This window comes from Tasmannia lanceolata, unplaced genomic scaffold (genome assembly GCF_043159265.1).
Source record: "Tasmannia lanceolata isolate RefF3 unplaced genomic scaffold, GAP_Taslan_0.1 ptg000013l, whole genome shotgun sequence".
NCBI classification, from domain to species: Eukaryota; Viridiplantae; Streptophyta; class Magnoliopsida; order Canellales; family Winteraceae; genus Tasmannia; species Tasmannia lanceolata.
Window position 1 is genome coordinate 34,203,746 of NW_027518690.1, and position 21,181 is coordinate 34,224,926.

Genomic DNA, 21,181 nt, shown 5'->3' on the forward strand with positions numbered 1-21,181 from the left:
TGCAAACAGATCATTTGTTTTTGGTTTCATGGCCTATCCATGGATGGCGACTCTGAGTTATTTTAGGTACGTCTTGCTTTCGAGGCTTTTTATCTCTGTATCAAGAGGTATCTCATATATCGCCATAAGGCATTTTTTGTTTCAAGAGTTCCTTGGTAGAGCTCTCCTTCATGTGGAGATCCAAAGGACCGACGGAGGACTCGTTCGTCGCCGCCTCCTCAGAATCGGAGTCCACAATATCACACATATTTAACTTTTAGTACCCATAAATGTCAAGAAAAAGAAATTATTATTGATTAACATGTGAAATATACTGGGTTTTAGGGCACCTACGCTAACAGTCTCCCACTTGCCCTCAAAGCCAGTTGTGCATATATCTTAGACCCATCCCCTCAACGTGCCTGTCAAACACCTTTTGACTAAGGAGATTGGTACAAGGGTCCACCACGTTATCCGCTAATGCAACCTTTGCAATAACCACATCCCCTCTATCAATAATCTCTCGTATCACATGATACTTTTGTAGCCACATCACCTTTTGACTACCCTCTCCAGCAGCCTCAAAACCCTCCGGCTAGACCATGTAAATATCTTCTGAATGTTTCCATTCAAGAAGGCGGTTTTGACATCTATCTGCCATATTTCGTAATCATAGTGTACAGAGGTGGCTAGTAAAATCCTCATGGACTTTAGCATGGCTACTGATGAGAAGGTTTCTTCATAGTCAATACCAGCCTTTTGACTATAACCCTTCGCCACTAGCTAGCCTTATAGTTCTCCACCTTTCCATCAGGGCTCTTCTTCCTCTTGAAGATCTATTTGCATCCAATGGGTTTAATTCCCTCAGGTGGATCAACCAGAGTCCAAAGCTTATTGAAATACATATAGTCCATTTCGAATTTCATAGCGTCCATCCATTTTCCCACATCAATGTCTAAAATCTCCTCTTTGTAGTTATGAAGATCTGTATCTTCTGCATTCGCTTCACCCAAGTAGACAAGTCTATCGGGTTGTTTGACCTCCATACTAATACCTCAGAGTGTTGGAATAGGTTTAGTGGGTACTTGCTCAACTTCCTCTTATCTCTCTATTAGATTTTTGGGTTGCTCTTCTAAGGCAATCCTATCATTTCCGCTCGCATCTTGAATGAACTATTTTTCTAAGAATGCGGCATTTCGGCTCACAAAACAGTTTTGCTCACTACGGTTATGAAACATATAACTCTTTGTTTCCTTAGGATACCCATTAAAGAGACACCTATTGTTTCGTGTCTCCAACTTTTCAACACATATCTTTTAACACAGGCAGGATAACCCCATATCCTCATATGATTCAATATGGGTTTTCTGCCCGTCCATATCTCATATGGAGTCCTTAGTACTGATTTAGTTAGTACTCGATTAAGGATGTAGAGCGGTGTTTCTAGGGCAAATCCACATAGAAACAGAGGTGCTTGTGCAAATCTCATCATAGATCGAACCATGTCTAACAATGTTTGATTTCTCCTTTCTGACACACCGTTTAACTCTAGTGTTGCAGGTGGAGTCCATTGAGAAACTATTCTGTTTTCTTTTAAGTAGTCCTTAAACTCATCCGAGAGGTACTCTCCTCTCCTGTCGGAGCAAAGTGTCTTAATCTTCTTGTTTAACTAGTTTCTACTTCACTCTTAAACTCTTTGAACTTTTCAAAAGTCGTAGACTTACGTCGCATTAGGTACAGGTAACCATACCTTGAATGGTCATCCGTGAAAGTCACGAAGTAGACAAACCCTCCTCTCGCAGGATGAGAAAGAGGACCACATACATCCGTATGTATCAATTCCATTACACTTTCACTTCTTCCACTCTTGCCCTTGAAGGGAATTTTAGTCATTTTGCCTTGGAGACATGGCTCACAAGTTGGAAGGGGTTCCACTTGGATTGAATCCAATGTACCATCTTTCACTAGCATTGTGATCCGCTCTAAGCCAATGTGACCTAATCGGAGATGCCAAAGGTGTGTTGAAATTACCGCGTTCCTTGCCCTTTTGAGGTTTAGAATATCAACACTTGGAATATTCTCAAAAGTCCATCGGAGATAGCTCCTGCAGTTTCGCTTCCAATGTCCATTCTTTCCATAATGGAAACAAGCGCCATTGCCCTTTGTTGACTTTTCTTTTTAAAGTTCTTATTCTTTACCATTGGCATGTTCTTTTTAGAGCCTTGGCCTTTTGCTCTTCCTTTTCCTTTACCTTTCGGCTGAGGTGCTGAGGGTCCATTACCCTCTGCTAGGAAGGCACTTTTCTTATTACTCTTTTGTAGATCTTCAGCTGTCTGAAGTTGATTCATCAGCTCTGTCAGGGTCATTATCATTTTTTCATGTGGTAGGTCATAACAAACTTTTTGAATGACCCACATAGGAAAGATAAGACAATGTCAATCTGCGTCTTTGCATCCATGATGGCCCCCAAGATGTCGAGCTCGTTAAGATAGCCCATCATCTTTAGCATGCGGTCACTAACTGGGGTTCCCTCTACCATCTTGGTGGAATTAGGCCTCTAATGGCCAATAGCCTAGCTGTGTGATGTTGCTCTTCAAATATTTCTTTAATATTTAGCGTTATATCCGAGGTTACTACCATTCCAATATGTTGTTGTTGCAGTACATTGGACATGGAGCCAAGGATGTAACACTTTGTCATCTCATTGTCCTCAAGCCACTTAGACTTTCTATCGTGGTCTTCTTGAGGCGCATCGGGACCAGGTAGCTCAGGCTCCTCAATGGTAAAAACCCAATAAACTTTAGCGGCTGTGACCATTAGCATTAGGTTCATTTTCCAGTCGAGGTAATTTGGACCAGTTAACTTATTTTTGTCTAGGATCTTAGCTAATGGGTTGAATGAAGCCATGGTATCTACGCACAAAGGAAAGAGGCATGATTAGCAAAACTACCATTTTAGTTAATTTCATAACATATCCATCGGATCTGGAATTTTGATCTATGATGGAACCGCCTATTGCACGTCTCATTTACAGGCCCCTCAACCTCGTGAATCAAGAGAAATGTATAATTTCACCAATTGGCATCGGAAACTTATTCAACAACTTTGAATAAGTGGATTCATCTAATCCTATGAGATTCAATTTATATTCGGCCTCCAAGCATTGCAGTATGTATATCCTTTGAGAGTCAATACCCTTTGCTTGGTTAAGTTATACCCATCGCCTGGGAAAACTATGCAAATCTACAATGGCTTCTGCTTTGGCATGTGACCAATGTATTATGCATATTCTCCTTATCCTAGTAGAAATTTAATAGTTACTTTAGTCAAGAAATAGGATCGGGTTCTTATTTGGCATGTGACCGTCCTATTTCCTAGACTAGCCAATGATTAGATGACTATGGAATGCCACGATGTCTTGTCATTTCGACAGGGTTATTTAATATGGGAGTTACAATCATCATTGTGTATGTTTGATTAGGCATCCATTGCTTAAAATAAAAATATACATAGCAAACCAAACCATGCCATCCATCAGATGAAAAGCAAACAAACAAACCATGAAAATAAAAATACACCATCCATGAAACCCAATTTGGCATCTTGGATCATAGGGATTCTCTCACTAACTTTATTTGAATAAGGGGATCCCTACAACACCATCTTGCCAAATTGAAGGTGAATTATGGGCAACATTGTGCAACGACATAAGGGGAACTTTACTGGCCTCAAAGTGAATTCCTAAAGGAGTGTAGTCTCATTTGCCTCATTATATGAAGCAAAATAACATCAGCAAGTGTGTCCCTCTTTGGTTGGATCGAATCCGCCTCCATCTGCCAGTCAATCTGGAGCATTGCCATGCCGCAGTATCCACGATCCATCTTTTGAGCTCCAAAGAAATTTTGATTAACACACAACCATCCTGATTTAATTAGAAGCATCATAGAACACTTTTACACGGTCTAATAAATCAGAATATAAAATTTTTCTTGAAAACAAGATTGTTTGATTTGTGAAAAACAAAAATTGTTCCATACCGGGAACACAGTCCGGATAGCATAACCCTTCGAGTAACTTTGAGTGAGATATAGTTACTCGAATGCTTTTTCAATGATCGGATCATACTACAAACACCCCAAAACATTGTTTGAAAAGTCTCTAGGCTTTTCAAATCATTTTGGGGTCGAGAAACAATAATCTAAATCAATTTTCAGAATTAATTTCCCGAATTCCAACAACTTGTACCAAACTTTAAAAAATCATATCTCCTAAACCGCTCGTCAGATTTCGATGCTTCTTAATGTGTTGGATTCATATCTGAGTATACTTTCCAACCATGTAAAGAGATCAGTCCAAAAATCCAACATGCGATTCAATCTGATGTTTTCCGACAAACAGTCCTATGTCTATTAAAACACACAAAGACTAGGAACCTTGGATAGCCGGGATAAATGTCCGGACTCACAGCAGATTACTGCATGATCTATATTTGATTCATTAGCCTCCTAATCTATTCTTTAGTTTGCTCTGATACCACTTGTTATAAAGGTTGAAAAACCCCGAGCAAAATCGCTACAAGTAGCGGAAGAACAAACCATGTAGAACAAAATTTTTGCTCTAACCCAGGATTCCTAGAGACTAACTGATTTTATGGTGATTTAATAAACACAAATATAAATCAAATACCTTTAGTTGCTGTAGAGAAGAATATGTCCGTTTGATCTACTCCTCGAAAATTCGCCGGGAATCTAATCGATGAAAAACCGCAAGTTGAATCAATGGATTCCTTTTGTTGCACAAAGGATCTTGTGTACAACTTTTTGTTCACTATATAATCTGATCTAAATCAGATTATAATATAAGAATATATGTTTAGATCAATGGAGCTTAGTTAGATGATTGTCTTTGACCTTGAAAAGACAAAACTAGTTTATGGAATTGAGAGAGAAGCACAAGAGAAAGACTTTGGGGTGTCTCTACCAATTTTCAGCACATGGAATTATAGGAGAGCTCTAAAAAAATTTCAGCACTTTGTCTTATATTTATAGAGTTTTTAATTGCCTTTTGTACAATTCAAAGTTTTTAGAGAAATCCCAAAAACTAAGGAATTAGTCAAAATTGGATGCTCCAATTGGGAAACAAGACACACCCAATTGGAAACTCACATGGGGCGCCCAAGGTGGGTGTGCCTTGCTGCCCAAGCAACCTTGGGTTGCCTCATGTGGTTCCCTTGTTTTCAATTTTGTTTTATTCTTTGTTACCTTCTTTCTCTTATTCCATTTTCATCACATGTGTTGCTTTAATTTGTTAAACAAATCAAGCAATAATATTTTAAATATTATTTGAATTTCAAACTGATAATGGACCACCACATGGAGCGTGTGGACATGGATCCCACCCAAATTCGTCCCATGTGGGTTCCACTTATCCAATTTAAATTCCTTGCATTCTTTATTTAATTCCCAATTAAATTAATGCAATCCAATCCTATCTAACAAGATTAAAGCTCCAATATAATTTATGTTATTCCTAAAATACCCTTATGGTTAATACTTAACCAATTTAGTATTCACAATGTATCCCATAGTGCATATACACTATATACATTGTGTATATTCTTTCATTGCATCCAATGCCACGGAACTAATTCGTGTGAGCAACTAAATAAATGCAGGACCTCTATCAATAGATTATAATAGGTCAATCGAGTAGCGAGTGGGATCGTAGCAGGGATTTAACGGTAGATCCTGTAGAACCACAAGTCGGCCCCACTATGATTATTGCTCCGTAGCTAATGCTACAATCGCATTAAGTCAGTGGCCTCCATCGAGACGTAATCCTGAAGATAACCATCAAATCATCATACCCCTAATCACATCAATTGTGCAAGTTCTTTCTCCAAGTTCACATCTACCGAGTTTAGTCCTATAGGGAGTGGACATTAACTACCCCCTGGGCTCACTCATGGTATACCTTTCAGTCAAGCAGTGTCGGCCCGCAAATACATTTACTAAAACCATTTAAAAAGAAAAGTTATTTTGTGAAATCCGTTTTAATAAATATTTTATCAAAGCCACCTGGCCAGGTATTTTTCTAGGCCTACTGCTCTAACCAAAACCGAAGATGATATCCTATTAAATAGGCGGAGAATTCAATGTCGGGTATCACTATTGACCTCGAAGATTTGTCCAACACTCTAGTACTACCCTCGGTGACTCTAATAAGAACTACAGTTAGATAGACAAAAAATGAGAAACTCGCCAACATACTATTATGACCCCTCATGTCAAAAGACATGTAAAGGCTCTTGTCTGGTAGAATAGCTCAACTATCTCCTGTCCACAAGCTATTCTAATGTGATCCTGTTCAGTACGCAATCCCATTGTCGTACCCATTCTATCTTGCTTAGGGTTCACTACCCAAGTGACTAAGATAAGTCACCACATCTCGTGCATGTAGGCAAGATAGATGCTACTTGTGTACAGGAGGAGGTGTCCAACCTCAACCCCAACTAGGAACTACTAAGGTTTGCAAAGAACTGGAATCCCATATCTCCTTGCACCTTAGGCTCTGTGAATCCATGAGCATGGGCTTCCTACTTTGCTACCTTAGGACAAATACGTGTCAATAAAAAGTAACATATCACACACATTTAACTTTTAGTACCCATAAATGTCATGAAAAAGAAACTATTATTGATTAACATGTAAAATACACTGGGTTTTAGGGCATCTACTCTAACAATGTACTTAATTGTTTTACACATATTTGTCCTTAGGGAACAAAGTAGGAAACCCATGCTCAAGGATTCACAGATCCTATGGAGCAAGGAGATATTGAATTCCGGTTCTTTGTAGACCTTAAAGGTTCCTAGTTGGGGTCGAGATTGGATATCTCCTCTTGTACACAACTAGCACCAATCTTGCCTACATGCACATGTCGTGGAGTTGCTTATCTTAGTCACTTGGGTAGTAGACCCTAAGCAAGAAGAGTGGGTGTGACGATGGGATCGCGCACTGAATAGGATCATATTAGGATAGCTTGTGACAGGAGATAGTAAGGCTATTCTACCAGACATGACCCTTTACATGTCCTTCGACCTGAGGGATCATATTGATCCGTGGGCCTGTCCTTCTTTCTTGGTCTATCTATTAGTGGTTCTTTTAAAGATCACCTAAGGGTAGTACTGGAATGTTGGACAAACCTGCGAGACTAATGGGGATACCTGATATGGAATTCTCCGCCCAAATTATTGGCAATCATCTACAGTTTTGGTCAGAGCATTAGGCCTATAAAATTACCTGGCCAGGTGGATTTGATAAAAGGTTTATCAAATGTTTTCCAAAAGATATTTTGAGATCATTTTTAGCAAATGCATTTGCGAGCCCAAACTGCTTGATTAAAAGGAATACCATGAGTGTGCCTAGAGGTTGTGTGTGTGTGTGTGTGTGTCCACCCTCCGTAGGACCCAACTTGGTAGATGTGGAAATGGAGAAGGGACTTGCACATATTTGATGTGATTAGGGGTATGATGATTCGATGATTATTCAGGATTACGACTCAATGGAGGCCACTGATACAATGTGATTGTAGTGTTGACTACGGAGCAAGATCGTAGTGGGGCCCACCATTGGGTTCTGCAGGATCAACAGAATGAATTCCTGCAACGATCCCACTCATAACTCGAATGACCCGTTTAAATCTATTTGATAGGGGTCCCCCGCATTTATTTGGTTGCACACACAGACTATTTTCGTGGCATTTGATGCAAAGGGAAGATTTACATATTGCGAATGGTGTATATCACTATGGGATGTATTGGGAATACCGAATTGGTTAAGTATTAACCATAGGGGTATTTTGGAAATTATATACATATATCATGGAGCTTTGATCCTATTGGATAGGACGGATTTGTAATTTGATTTAATTGGGAATTGAATTGGAAATTATAAAGGATTTTAAATTGGATAGTGGAAACCCACGCGGGACGAATTTGGATGAGACCCATAAGTGTGCGCCCCGTATGGAGTGTCCATATCAATTGTAGATTTAATGTTATGAACGTTACCTTATTTCTAAAGTGTTAGATGAAAAAGAAAAAAAAGAAAAAGCTTATATGAATGGAAAGAGAGGGAAAGAGAATCTTTGACCAAACGTTTTGGAAACAAAAATTAATATAAAATGGAAACCAAAGAGAGTTGGGCAATAAGCCACATCCTTTTTGGGTTCGCCATATATTTAGCTTATATGTTTCCATTGTTGACTTTTCTAGCATTGACTAGGTTCCAATTTTTGGGTACTATTAAAAGCAACTTTTGGGAATTGTAAAAAGCAACACACAACATTTTTTAAACTACAAAGGTGGACGAATTAGGTTGCCCAAGCTGCTGGACTCATTATTGACACCCCTTAATTCGTCTCTCTCTCTCTCTCTCTCTCTCTCTCTCTCTCTCTCTCTCTCTCTCTCTCTCTCTCTCTCTCTCTCTCTCTATCTCTCTCTGTTTTCAACTAGTTTTGGGTTTTGAACTCAAAAGGCATTCAACAAGCAAAGTTCCATCGTCTTCAAGGTGTTTTTCCACATACATATTCTGATTTAGATAAGAATATAATCAAGTACAATTGTTGTTCTATGCCCTTTGAGCAAAACAAAGGATTCCATCGGATCAACTTGCGGGTTCGCGACGTTTGAAATGATGATGAGCATTCGAGGAGTAGATCACGCGGAGGTTCTTCTTCACAACAACAACTGAGGTAATTTATATTTTATATGTTTTATTTTGATCACCATCAGATCTTCTAGACCCTAGGATTCCTGGGATACGGGTAAAATTGAAGAAAAATATATGTTCTACGTGATTCTTTTTTCCGCCATGCGTAGCGATTTTGCTCGGGTGTTACAACCCTTCTAACACGAATATCGTTTGATTTCAATGTTTTGTTTTAGGCAGTCGGACTACGAAGTCTTCCCGTTAGTAGGGCTTAATACATTGACAGGGTCATGTTTAGTGACCGTATGGTACTGATACTAAAGTGTTAATGAATTGTGTTTGCCACAACATGGTGACCTAGTGAATCATGCTCTCCACAAAGTGGTGACCTAGTGAAGTTGCATTGTCACAAGGATAGAGTGTGGCCATAGTTCCATTGACTGCTGATTCCAAGTGCTTACCAAATGTGCATTATTTATGAAACTAAAAGTAGTGCTTTAATTTTTTATTTTGGTTATCTAAACGTGCATGGTTTCTAAATACTATTGAACTGTCATATTTGGCGATTATTGAAAAGTTGCATATTTAACCTTGCATTGTGAACTAGATTCTTCTTCGGTTTCTGTTTCAAAAGTTTTAATTGTAGCATGCTTGTCTCCACTAAATAAAGATTATAATCTCTTGCTAAACGTTTGCTCACTTGATGACCAGGAGGCTTAGAATCATCTACGAGAGACAGTTGAACATAGAAGATTGGTGCGAGGACAGAAGACTCTAGTAGTTATATTCATTTCGAGAGATGGGAGAACATTTATTTCATTTCGTATGGAACCAAGCAAATTATTTTATTTTGTTATTGTTTGACTATTTAGTCATGGGTTTTGCTTACGAGTGCCCTAAGGGCACCCGTTAAGGTGCATTGGGAAAGGAATTTTACACATATTTTTATATAGAAATCTCAAAACAGGTGTAGAATTCTGAAAGTAAGTATAAAATGATTGGAAAATTCCTTTCCCAGTGCACATTAACGGGTGCCCTTAGGGTGCGTTTGGATTGCAGGAATCAAGAATCGGTTTGGGCATCACATTCCAATCCTATTCCAATTCCCACGGTAAATGGAATGGGTATTGTGATTGAGTGTTTGGGGAAGCATTGGAATTCAACAGGGGAATCAGCCGTCATTCCGATTCTAGGGTTTGGTAACATTCGAACCAATGTTGGAACCTAATCAAATTTTTAATAAATTTTCCATCAAATAAAAGTTGATTTTTTTAATTTCTTTGATAAGCATCAATAGGACTTATCTTATTAAACTCCAAACATTATTCTTAAAATTTTAAATCCAAGCATTAGGGCAACTTGAAAGGTATTCAATGTAAAAGTGATGTAAGAAAAACAATGGGACCAAGACAGTGGCTCGAGCTCAAGAAGTTGATCCATTTCAATTATACAATTTCAATATTACATGAGCTTTCTTCATCTTGCAGCTTGCTTTACTAAAAATTGATATGCCTTCTTCATCTGTCATAATCTGGCATGCACTGGAACGAGGGATTTCCACCAGACTACAACTCTCTCGAGCATTCCATCAAACACTCAACATGCAACAGATAAATCATCACATTTTTGTGCACCTATCCACCAGGGAATATCCAACAACAACATTCCAAACCCCAGATCGATTTCTGATTTCCCACAGGGGGTAGAGAGAGAGAGAGAGAGAGAGAGAGAGAGAGAGAGAGAGGGGGGAAAAGCTTCGGATGTAACAGAAACCCTAGATCTGTTTTCCCGAGTTTATGCTTCTCCGCATTCCACTCAGCCACTCTGGTTCCTCTTCTGCATGGCTCTTCGCCTCGTCTTTCCTCTTGAGAGAGAAAAAGAGAACCTTAGGAGCTAATTATTCCCATTAAAAATCACCAAAAAAAAAGATAAGAGGACGAACTTCTATAAAGAGAGACGTTTCAGAGACTTGATTTCTTCTTAACCTTCATTTCCGTCTTGATTTCTCCTTTGGGTATGGGTTTTAGGACTTTTGAAACGTGGCAACGGCCAGAGTTTTATAGACAGGAGGGCACAGAGGAGGGTACCGGAATATACCGAAACAGGGGCAAGGAGAGAAAAGGACATGGGAGAAGGCCACGTCGTTTTTATTCTGATTCTGATACCACCTCCTTAGGTGGGAAACAAAATGACCCCTGTATATGTATTCCCTGATTATTTCGGCTTGGTGCCGAAACCCGTCATCGTTTCCGTACCAAAAAACAAAACCAAACGCCCGAATGGGCTAAATAAGATTCGGATACCGATTCTTATTTCCGATACCCGCGATCCAAACGCACCCTTAGGGTACTAGTTAGAAAAACCCTTCAGTTATTTATGGAAAGGAGTTCGTGGACTGTTTTATGACCTTTATTTTATTAGCTCTGGGTTTTATGTTATTCAATTCCTTGTTATGGTATTTGCGATCGAAATTGAGACCTTGCATGCTTTTGGGTCAAACCATAGGCGCGCGGTCTCTATGGTGTCCTCGCTTCCACACTGGCAGTGCGTCAAGTAGGTGCACCTCATTGTAGTACAATGAGATCACGGAATGTTGAAGGGAATACGGAAGTATTCCTCAAGTCTTCTAATTTGGAAATCTGAGCTATCTGTTTTAGATTCTTAGGTGTACAAATTAAATTTGTCAAAATTTGAACGCTCACATGGGATTATTAAGGTAAAGAAATAAACCATTGTTATGGAATACAGATAAAAAAATCTGAATACATATCAAAATCATAGCAATTCAAATAAAAAAGACTAATCATCGAGTGAATTGCTCAAACACCCATATTCGATCATGGTTTCCTCTTCTCTTTGCCACAATCACCAACAAATATTGGAACTCCAAAGATCTTGATGAATAATGGAGTTGAACAAGCTGAACTCTCCCCGCTCGTCGGATTCTGATCATCACCCAACACAATCTTAGTTTGCTCTTCATTTTCCTTCATTCTCTCCTTCATCTTCAACGATCGGATCCGCTCATCAACGACGGTCTGCTTTGAATTGATGCGATGTAGAATTTCCTCCAACTCTTCGGGTCCGAGCCCGTCTAGTCTCTGATGACCTGAAATCTTGTAAAGGAGATTGCTCATCTCCAATTCTTGATTCTCTTGTTTCTTCCTGATTAATTCAGTTTTCAATTTGTTGATCCTAGCCATAACAAAGTTGGAAGAGAAGTCTTTGATCTTCTTCTTATCTTTGATATAGCTTTTGTACTTTTCGATGAGTGAGTGAAAAGTTTTTGGATCTTCAGGCCATGTTTCTACATGGGGAGAAGTAGAAGAATCTGTGGTGGTTCGAATAAAGATAAGGAAGGCTTCAACACCACAGAGAATGGAAAGTTGCTGGAGCTTTTTCTTCACATTCTCCATTCTCCTCTTTGTATTAAACTTTGAGCTGCTACTTCTTTCAAAGGTGGGTTGTCCTGATTTCTCCATGGAGAGAGAGAGAGAGAGAGAGAGAGAGAGAGGGAGGATGAAGATTATTGATATCGTTGTCCCTTTTATAGATAAGCTTATTTTGGATTCTGGAAAGATATTTTAGGTTCAATATTGGAAATCCCAGAGACAAGTTCATGCACGTGGCAAAAAAATGCAACTAAGGAAAGATTACACAAATCAAAAATAGTAACTCTTATTTTCTTTCCTTTTGGAGAAAACTACCAAAAACAGCCACCATACTTACGTTCTTGGTAATTAACACCTACCAAATGCTCTCTCTCTTTCTCTCTCTCTCTCTCTCTCACCCACCGTCTCACGTGGCAAAATAATGCAACTAAGGAAAGATTACACAAACTGTGGGCCAAAACCCGAATTGTGTGGTCCACGTACACTCTTCACTCAAATGAGGTAGAAAGGTAAGAGGAGAAGAGGGTGGGAGTTGTAATTTCAATTTCTATGGCGTCAAAGTTAGGGCTGCAACTCGAGCCGGGTTTTACCCGACCCGCATCGACCCGACCCGAAAATAGCTTGGGTCAGGTTCAGGTTTCATGGGTTTCGGGTCGAGCCGGGTTCAGCATTCAAAAGCCCGCATGAATCTCGGGTCGAGCCGGGTTTGAAGGGGCCGACCCGACCCGACCCGAGTTACATAAGTTATAGTATGTACATTTTTTTCTATTGTTAGTTAAAAGTTAAAGGGATAATTACATTTACACCCCCTCTAGACACATCCACTTCCACCCCTATAGTTTAAAACGTGACAAATACACCCTTGTAGTTTCAATTTGTTTAAGGTAGGCCCCCTCAGCTGAAGGTTCGTCCATAGATTGAAGGGTTAGGATGATCCGATGGAGCTGATTTTTTGGGCACACCCTATCTATGTCAGGACCCATCAAATGAACGCTTTGGATCATCCAAACAATGTGGGCCCACATTATTTGGATGATTTTTTGGTAGTGTTTGGATTCGGGTAGGGGCCCACATTATTTGGATGATCCAAAGCGTTCATTTGATGGGTCCTGACATAGATATGGTGTGCCCAAAAAATCAGCTCCATCGGATCATCCTAACCCTTCAATCTATGGACGAGCCTTCAGCTGAAGGGGCAAACCTTAAACAAATTGAAACTACAGGGGTGTATTTGTCACGTTTTAAACTATAGGGGTGGAAGTGGATGTGTCAGAAACTAGAGGGGGTGTAAATGTAATTATCCCAAAGTTAAAAGTGAAAACCCACACACCCACTGTTACCGTATGTGAGTGTAATTTCTGCTTATATGAGTTGAGTTGATTCAAGTGTTTGATTCAGCATTGTTTGATTGTAATTACAACATTGTTTGATTACAGCATTGTTTGATTCAAGTGTGATGTGAGTGTAATTACATCATTGTTTGATTCAAGTGTAATGTCAGTGTAATTTCTGCTTCTATGAGTTGAGTTGCCTTGCCAAACAAGAATTTTCCTTAAAATTTTGCGTCAACGTGAAAAAACCTGACCCGACCCGAACCGACCCGAGATTTATCATGGGTAGGGCCGGGTTTGGGAATCGTGGGTTTTCCGAAAAAAAACCCGACCCGACCCGATCCGAGATATTTCTCGGGTAGGGTTGGGTTCTCCAAAACCCGACCCGCCCGACCCGAGTTGCAGCCCTAGTCAAAGTATCATTTTCCTAATTTTGGACTTGTTATAATCTTCCAAGAGGTTTCAAATTCCGTCAGAAAATTACAAAGGCCAGAGAGAAATTTGGGTCCCACTCACGACAATAACGCCTTCTAACCACTCTGTTTTGGAAGATGATTTTTTCACCCCACTATAGGATAATACACCCACAGTAATGTGATTTGACCTCAATAGGCGTTAAAGTCTGCCACAATTCACGTTGAAAGGGGGGTGTATTATCCTACAGTGGGGCGAAAAAATTATCTCCCTTTTCTGAGTCAGAAACTTCGATTCTGTCTAACAATATACATCTTTTTTCCAAACTCCAAAAAAGCAAACCCAAGAGCAAAAAACCGAAAACCATCAAAGAAGAAAAGGCAACAGAACAAAACGCATATTAAAAAGCCTTTCTAATAAAAGAACAGATCAATTACTGTTACATGCTGGAGAGTTGAAAAAATGACGAGAAAATGTTGAGTTTTGAAAAAACACTAAGAAATGTTGTTTTATTAAAAGAAATGTTGCTAGGGACGAAAATACCCCTCAACATACTTTAATCTTTCTCTTCTTGGTTTTACCATTTTACTCTTTTACTTGTAGGTTTTACACTCTTTCATTTCTAGGTTTTACTCCGACGCATTTTGTGTGAAGCGACGAGATTTTCCGGCGATAGAAGCCTTCTTCTCCGGCGAAACATCTCATTTCTCTGGCAGCAGATGCTCCTTTGTCCTGAGGGATTCTAAGGATCAACAACTATGCCTTTCTTGAAAGCCAAGAGCACCGATCTATCAGTGTATATATCGTCATGTGAGCAGAGGAATAAAATAGAATGGAAAGATGAGAAGGAGAAATTGGATTATGGACATGTTGAGAAACCCCATTTGATAATTTTTTGTTGTGTTACTGTGGCTAATGGAAAACTCCACTACCTCTCTTAACTTCTAAACTTGTAAAAGAGATGCTATGGCAAAGTCATATGTTCATCGTTTTCATGCTATCCAATGGACATCAAATGATTAGTTATTTTCAGAGAGGACAAAATCTTTATGCTAGAATTTGTAGAACTACCCCATTTTGATTGCTAGAGTGGTCGGTCCAAGGTAGGTGATGTTTACCACCGTCTGATATTTGAACGAGATCTACTTGACCGAAGGCAAAAAGAGTTCTGAATATTACTGTAATTAAAAAATTTAGTCGAAGCCAAAGAAAATTTGTCGAAGGGTTTCGAGATCTCCCCCTCTTCTTCTCAACGCAAAAACAGGTACTCGAAGCCAAAACAGGATATTCGAAGCCAAAATTTATTTGGTCGAAGCCAAAAATTACTTGGTCGAAGTAAAAAATGTATTTCCTGTGACATTCGCGTTGTGTTTTTCACTTCGACTAAATTTTTTTAGGCTTCAAATAACTGGTTTTTTTGCTTCGACTAACATGTTTTTGGCCGCGACTAAAACTTTTGAATTCCAGTAATATTTGGAACTTTTTTCGTCTTTAACTAATATATTTTAGCTTCGAGAAATATTTGTTGGCTTCGACTATCATTTTTTTTTGCTTCGATTATCATTTTTGGCTTGGAGTAACTTTTTTTTAGCTTCAACTAGCATTTTTTGGGCTTCGACTATCATTTTTGCCTAACTTACATTTTGCTTCGAGTGTCTTGCTTCTTATTTTGGCTTCGACTATCACTTTGTGGGTTTGAGCTATCGATTTTTTATTTGAGTTACATTTTTTAGCTTCAAGCAACCTATTTTTTGGCTATGAATAACCCGTGCGAGTACCATTTTGGCTTCCACTACCCTTTTGCCTAGTGAAAGCTCTTTGGGCAACTGATTTTGGCTACAACCACTAGAAAAGGTGAAATACTTACAAAGATAATGAGATTTTGGATATTTGGAGGAGAAAAAAAGAAAAAAGAAAGGGGCGTCTCTAGAGAACTCTTTCTAACCTCTCAAGACAAATGAGCATATGCCAGAGAAATGAAGATGTTTCGCCAGAGAAGAAGGTTTCTATCGGCGGAAAGATAAAGTGTAAAAACAAAGAAGAGAAAGATAAAGTAAGGTTAGGGTATTTTCGTCCTAAAAAGTCTTTTTTTAATAAAATAGCATTTCTTAGCGTTTTTTCAAAATTCAACATTTTCTCGTATTTTTTCAACATGTAACAGTAATTGATACTGAAAGAACAGAGAGAAAAAAAATTCCTATTCTCTTTTTTCCATCGTTTATTTTTTCAACGCTCTCTAATTCAACGGCCGGGAATTTTCCTTTCTAAATTCAAACTTCCCATAATCCTCGATTTGATTCGATAGAGTAATCATCACACCTCCTTGTTGTTAACCCATCGTATTCATTACAAAAAAAAAATGGGTCTGGGATTCCGAAGATCATGCGAATTTATATAGTTTTAATTTCTGGGTAGAATACCAGCTGGAGATTGAAAAATCGTTTTGTCTGTTTTTCTCATGTTTTGATTCTCTGTGGGAGTAAAGAGGTAGTGAAAATGGTGGGGTTTTGGGCGAAGAAGACTGTGATTGCTCTAGGGTTAGGGCAGGTCGTATCGCTTCTGATTACATCCACTGGTTTTTCATCTTCGGAGCTCTCCAGAAGAGGTAATGATTCTTCCATATTCATTGGTTTTTTTGTTCTTTTTTTAGTGCGGTTTCTTTATGATCCCTTAAAGTACATCGGTACTGGGTACTATGAGACTAGCTAAATGGGCGTTGCTTCTCTCGGAGAGAGGAACAATCTATTTTATTTGATTGATGTATCCAACATTATAATGAATTATAAAAGAGAGTGTTCTTATTCAAACACGTCATGTGATTTTCTACTTGTTATGTTCTTTAATATAATTACGTTATTCATGAGTATGTTTTGTCTTTTATTTATTTTTTATCATGTTATGAACCCAAATAAGTTCGCAATGTGATTGGTCTTCTTAGAGGGAAGACTAACCTCTTGACCCACTTCGAGGGAAGGGTCAGTCATCCTTTGTGTGCAGAGACATAGTTTGAGTTTGAAATTCTTCATTAATTTGAAAAAGGCTACTTGCTTATTATTTATACCAAATGGAAAATTCACTTGGTAGCGACTTGACCACTTCCTCTAAAACTCCAACCCAAACCAGTCTAGATAACCCACTCCTACCCAAACCAAACAACTAGAGACCAAATTTCACAAGCTACAAAAAATATAAACTAATTTTTCCCACCCTAAGTGAGACCCATCTAAGTACGTAACAGATCGATATTGAGTTTTCTTTGATATGTTGCGGAGATATGTTTTGCGGTTGGATGGAATTTTAGCGCTTTTATAGTTTTCAAGGAGTGATGTGTGTATTATAAATGTTTACACACTTTCAATATTGGATTTGCCTTTTTTTTTTCCCTTTTCTTCTAAATTAGTTTTGGAATTGGTTTTAGTACTTCTTCAGAGCCCTACCATGGATTTTGCTGCTACACTTAGGCCCTGTTTGGATTCCAGGAATTTTCTGAAATTTTTTGGAAAGGAAAATATTTCTAAAATTTCGTACTTTTTCATTACACATGAAAAGAGATAACTTGAACCACTGCTATTCAATTTTGACTTGGAGAGACCTTCAATTTATGATAATATCCCTCCAAATTAACTATAGCCATATAATTTCCCTCTAAATCATTGAAAGAAAATACAATTCTCAGAAAAAAATTTCCACCAGAAAGGTTTTTCTTGCAATACAAAGAGGGCCTTAGATTCCTCTACATATTTTTTGTCTTCTTTTTTGGAATTGATTTCAGACATGGTTTTGGTGTTCTCAGGGATTAATGCTCCGACATCGCAGTCTTTTTTGAATTATGTGCTTTTGGCAATTGTTTATGGAAGTATTCTGATTCATCGAAAGAAAGCCCTACAGGTGATTGGCTATTATCTGTCTTTTCTTTCTTTTATTTTCAATTTATAATATGTTTGCACTTTTAGGCCCTGTTTGTTTAAGATTAATACAACTGATTGTGAGCTCAAAACCAATTATCGGACTGAAAATTATGTTTAGTTTTGAGTCCAATAATTGGTTTTGGACTCACAATCAGTTGTCATAATCTTAAACGAACAGGGCCTTAACTTTTAATTTTGATTGATTGAATGTGGGGGTCTGAATTTTTTGATCGAATCGGTGAGTATATTGCTATTGGCTCCAATTTCAGTGCTGTTTAGAAATTGATTGAATTCTCAACTTGGTTTTGCTGAGGCCAAAAGTTTAATGCCCATTCTTCAATTGGTATTGTGTTATCAAACAGCACGAGATCATATTTCAGTAACCTGTGAGTGTTGCTTTAAATCTAGATTAGATTATTCATGTTTGCTTCCTTGACCATGAAAATACCAAAACTTAAGTTATACCCATCATTTTTTTTATATTAGTACCATCTTGATGTAAGCAATCATCTATAGGGTGCTTAATTTTCTATTTTGGCTGTGAAATTGAAATAAAAGTTGTAGACTCCGAATTTGAGGTTGTCTCCAATCACAGTATTTCTGGAAGTGAAATGATCAATGAAAAGTAGATACGATGATCATATAAAGCTTCTTCTGTAATTTAGTAGTCCCATGATATGTATGCATGCAACTAATGGTTTTAACGAGCAGAATAAGAAGAGCAGAATAAGAATGCTTAAAAAAACCAAAATTCTGCTTTATTTGCTTTCTAGGCTATGCGACAAGGGTTTTCATTTTTTTTTTCCAAAAAAATAAACACTTTGGATGCCCATATATGGGTACAGCACATAACCTTTTTCTGTAATTTATTCATTCTAAGACATGTTAGTTGAAAAGGAAATTTTCTACATAGTTTCTGTTTCTCGGGATACCATAGCTGATGTGAGATCTCCAATTCAAAGTAGCTATGCATAAAGTAAGAGATCATGATTAAACTACGACCTTGTGTTAATGAATACCAACAGTTCAAAGTGTTCAAACAATACATTTACATGTTAACATTGGAAGTATCATACTGTCTAAAATAAATGAAATGTACTCATAACATTAGAAAGACATTAACCATATGATACCTTATGCTTAGTTACATTGAATTGGATATCTCACATCAGGTGTTCAATTCTTTCACTACGAGCCAGCTATAACAGTTTTTGCCCCACGAATTACTTGACATTTCAACTGTTACCTATGAGGCTATGCCTATTAGCTATTATTATTGGTGTTATTTTTCTGTAAATCGACCCATAATTTATTAATATTTTTTTCATGACTGATTATGTTTCTTCTTCATTTATTAATATATATATATATATATATATATATATATATATATATATATTTTAATGATTGTATGTTTCAATAAGGCCCATTCATTATCATTAAAAAAGGCACATTCATTCTTACACCCCTGGGGTTTCTCAGTGGTATTGGCATTATTACCTGAACTCCAAATCCTCGTCATGACAACATATTTGAAAACTATATCTTTTCTTATCGCCCGAGTAAATGGTATGATATCCCGAGAAAGGGAGATTATATGTAGAAATATTCCTTTTCGTCCAGCATCTCTTAGATGTAGCAAACTCTATCGTCATTAAGCACTGGCTCTGACCAAGCGTTAAGGTTTTATCTTTTCTTTTCCTCGGTTATTGATGACTTTTTGTTTCAGCATTCTCTATAAATCATGCTTTTTAGTTTGCCATAGTGGTTGCTTTGTATCTACTTTATGGGAAGGAGAAAAACATGGTATGAACTTTGATCGGTTTTCAAAAATTTTGAACATACTAAAAATATTCGAAGTGGTTTGAATCATTAGCACGACCCATATATTTGGAATGGTAATACGATACTGCTTTCTTTTGAAATAGTTTCTATTTTTTTTCTTGCTTTAAAAATGGTAACTTATGTAGTTTTCCTATGTACTCACCTTCTTCTGTCTTTTCTATATCTGTTCAGATAAAATGGTATTACTATTTCATGCTTGCTATTGTCGACGTGGAAGCAAATTTTCTGGGTGAGTTATTATTGTATGCTGCGAATCACTTGGTTTCAAGCTATGCACATTATGGTTCATGTGGGGTGTTCTTTTAGTTGTTTCATGTACAAACAGTATGATTTATTTCCGGTACTTAAATCATTTTGGCGTCAATATTCTTGATAATGGTTTTGTTTAGTATCTAAACAGTACTTGTCAAAACTTTGCTGTCATCATTTTCGATCTTATCATAATTGTCTGCAGTTTCTATTTTCATTACTTTTATGCTACTAGCGACTTGAAAGTAGGGACTGATCAGGACATTTTGACCCAAGATCTGAAAAAAGAATAGATGTAGAAGAAAAGGAAGAGAATATTTACAAACCAGCTGTAAAAGGTAGTCCAAAATTCCAAACTAGGTCAAAACCTGTTTTTTTTTTTTTCAAATTTTCTAGATAAAATATTTTAACAAATGTAATCAAATTTTTATTTCCCCACAACTTGTACACATATTCAATCTCTTAAAATAATCAGTAAAAAACTCACAAATACCCTTTAAGTAATTCATTAAGATTTTGTTAAGTACCCCTAAATCACAAAACTTAAGATAAGTTCCAATTAAGACATGTGGCAGGGTTTTGTTCTTTCTTTTTTTGAATGGCAAGACGTTGATGTGGTATTAATGCCTGTGAGTTCATTGGAACTTCATGGGCCTTGTGAACCAGTGTTGGTTGGAATTCTGGGCCCATTCAAAGCCTTTAATTGGCGTGCATCAATGACTTGTATTACTAGTTCAATATTTCTAATGACTAATTGGAATCTAAACTTTTTAAACCATCGTGATACTAGTGTACTACAACTCTAGAAAGGTTTTTATTTTAATTTCTAATCTTTCTTATCTGAGTGAAATTGGTTCCTATAATGGTTCCTATAATATTAAACTCTATTTGGAGCTTCACAGCTCTGAATGAAATTGGTGCTGGTTTCTCAGAAATGAAGGGCATCATAGTCTTTTGGTTTCTATATTACATTTTACTAACAATATATATTTTTTATTTTAACTTCTAATCTTTGTTATCATTCTGTCATTGGTTGGTCTAGGGTAACTGGCTCTCATCATATTCTTAGCTACTCATAAATTTTCAGAAAGTTAATCAGATATGGTCTATATTCGTGTAGTGGTGAAGGCCTATCAGTACACATCTTTGACAAGTGTGATGCTGCTGGATTGTTGGACCATTCCGTCTGTCATATTTTTGACATGGATGTTCTTGAAGACACAGTACAAATTCAGAGAGTTTGCTGGTGTGGGTGTTTGTGTTGCTGGGCTTGTAATGGTTGTATTTTCAGATGTCCATGCGAGTGACCGGGCAGGTAACTGGAAGCCCTACTGATAGTTTTACTGGTATCA

General features: G+C 37.7%; 2 protein-coding genes across 5 annotated transcripts in view; one reads left to right on the top strand and one right to left on the bottom strand.

Annotated features, from left to right (window-relative positions):
• Positions 1 to 2,511: 2,511 nt before the first annotated feature.
• On the bottom strand, positions 2,512 to 2,886 carry LOC143891184 (uncharacterized). Its single transcript, XM_077395817.1, has one exon. It carries the CDS (start codon positions 2,884 to 2,886, stop codon positions 2,512 to 2,514), a length of 375 nt encoding a protein of 124 aa, XP_077251932.1.
• Positions 2,887 to 15,994: 13,108 nt separating this feature from the next.
• Positions 15,995 to 21,181, top strand: part of LOC143890033 (uncharacterized) — a 30,418-nt gene continuing 25,231 nt past the window's right edge. Inside the window, exons 1-4 of one of the 4 annotated variants that reach the window (XM_077394540.1) lie at positions 15,995 to 16,432; positions 17,621 to 17,715; positions 19,752 to 19,809; positions 20,950 to 21,144. In XM_077394540.1, coding sequence (XP_077250655.1) covers positions 16,324 to 16,432; positions 17,621 to 17,715; positions 19,752 to 19,809; positions 20,950 to 21,144 — 457 coding nt within the window. In that variant the 5' untranslated portion in view covers positions 15,995 to 16,323. The remainder of the gene's footprint in view (positions 16,433 to 17,620; positions 17,716 to 19,751; positions 19,810 to 20,949; positions 21,145 to 21,181) is intronic. The other 3 variants (XM_077394541.1, XM_077394542.1, XM_077394543.1) reach the window with 3 other exon arrangements.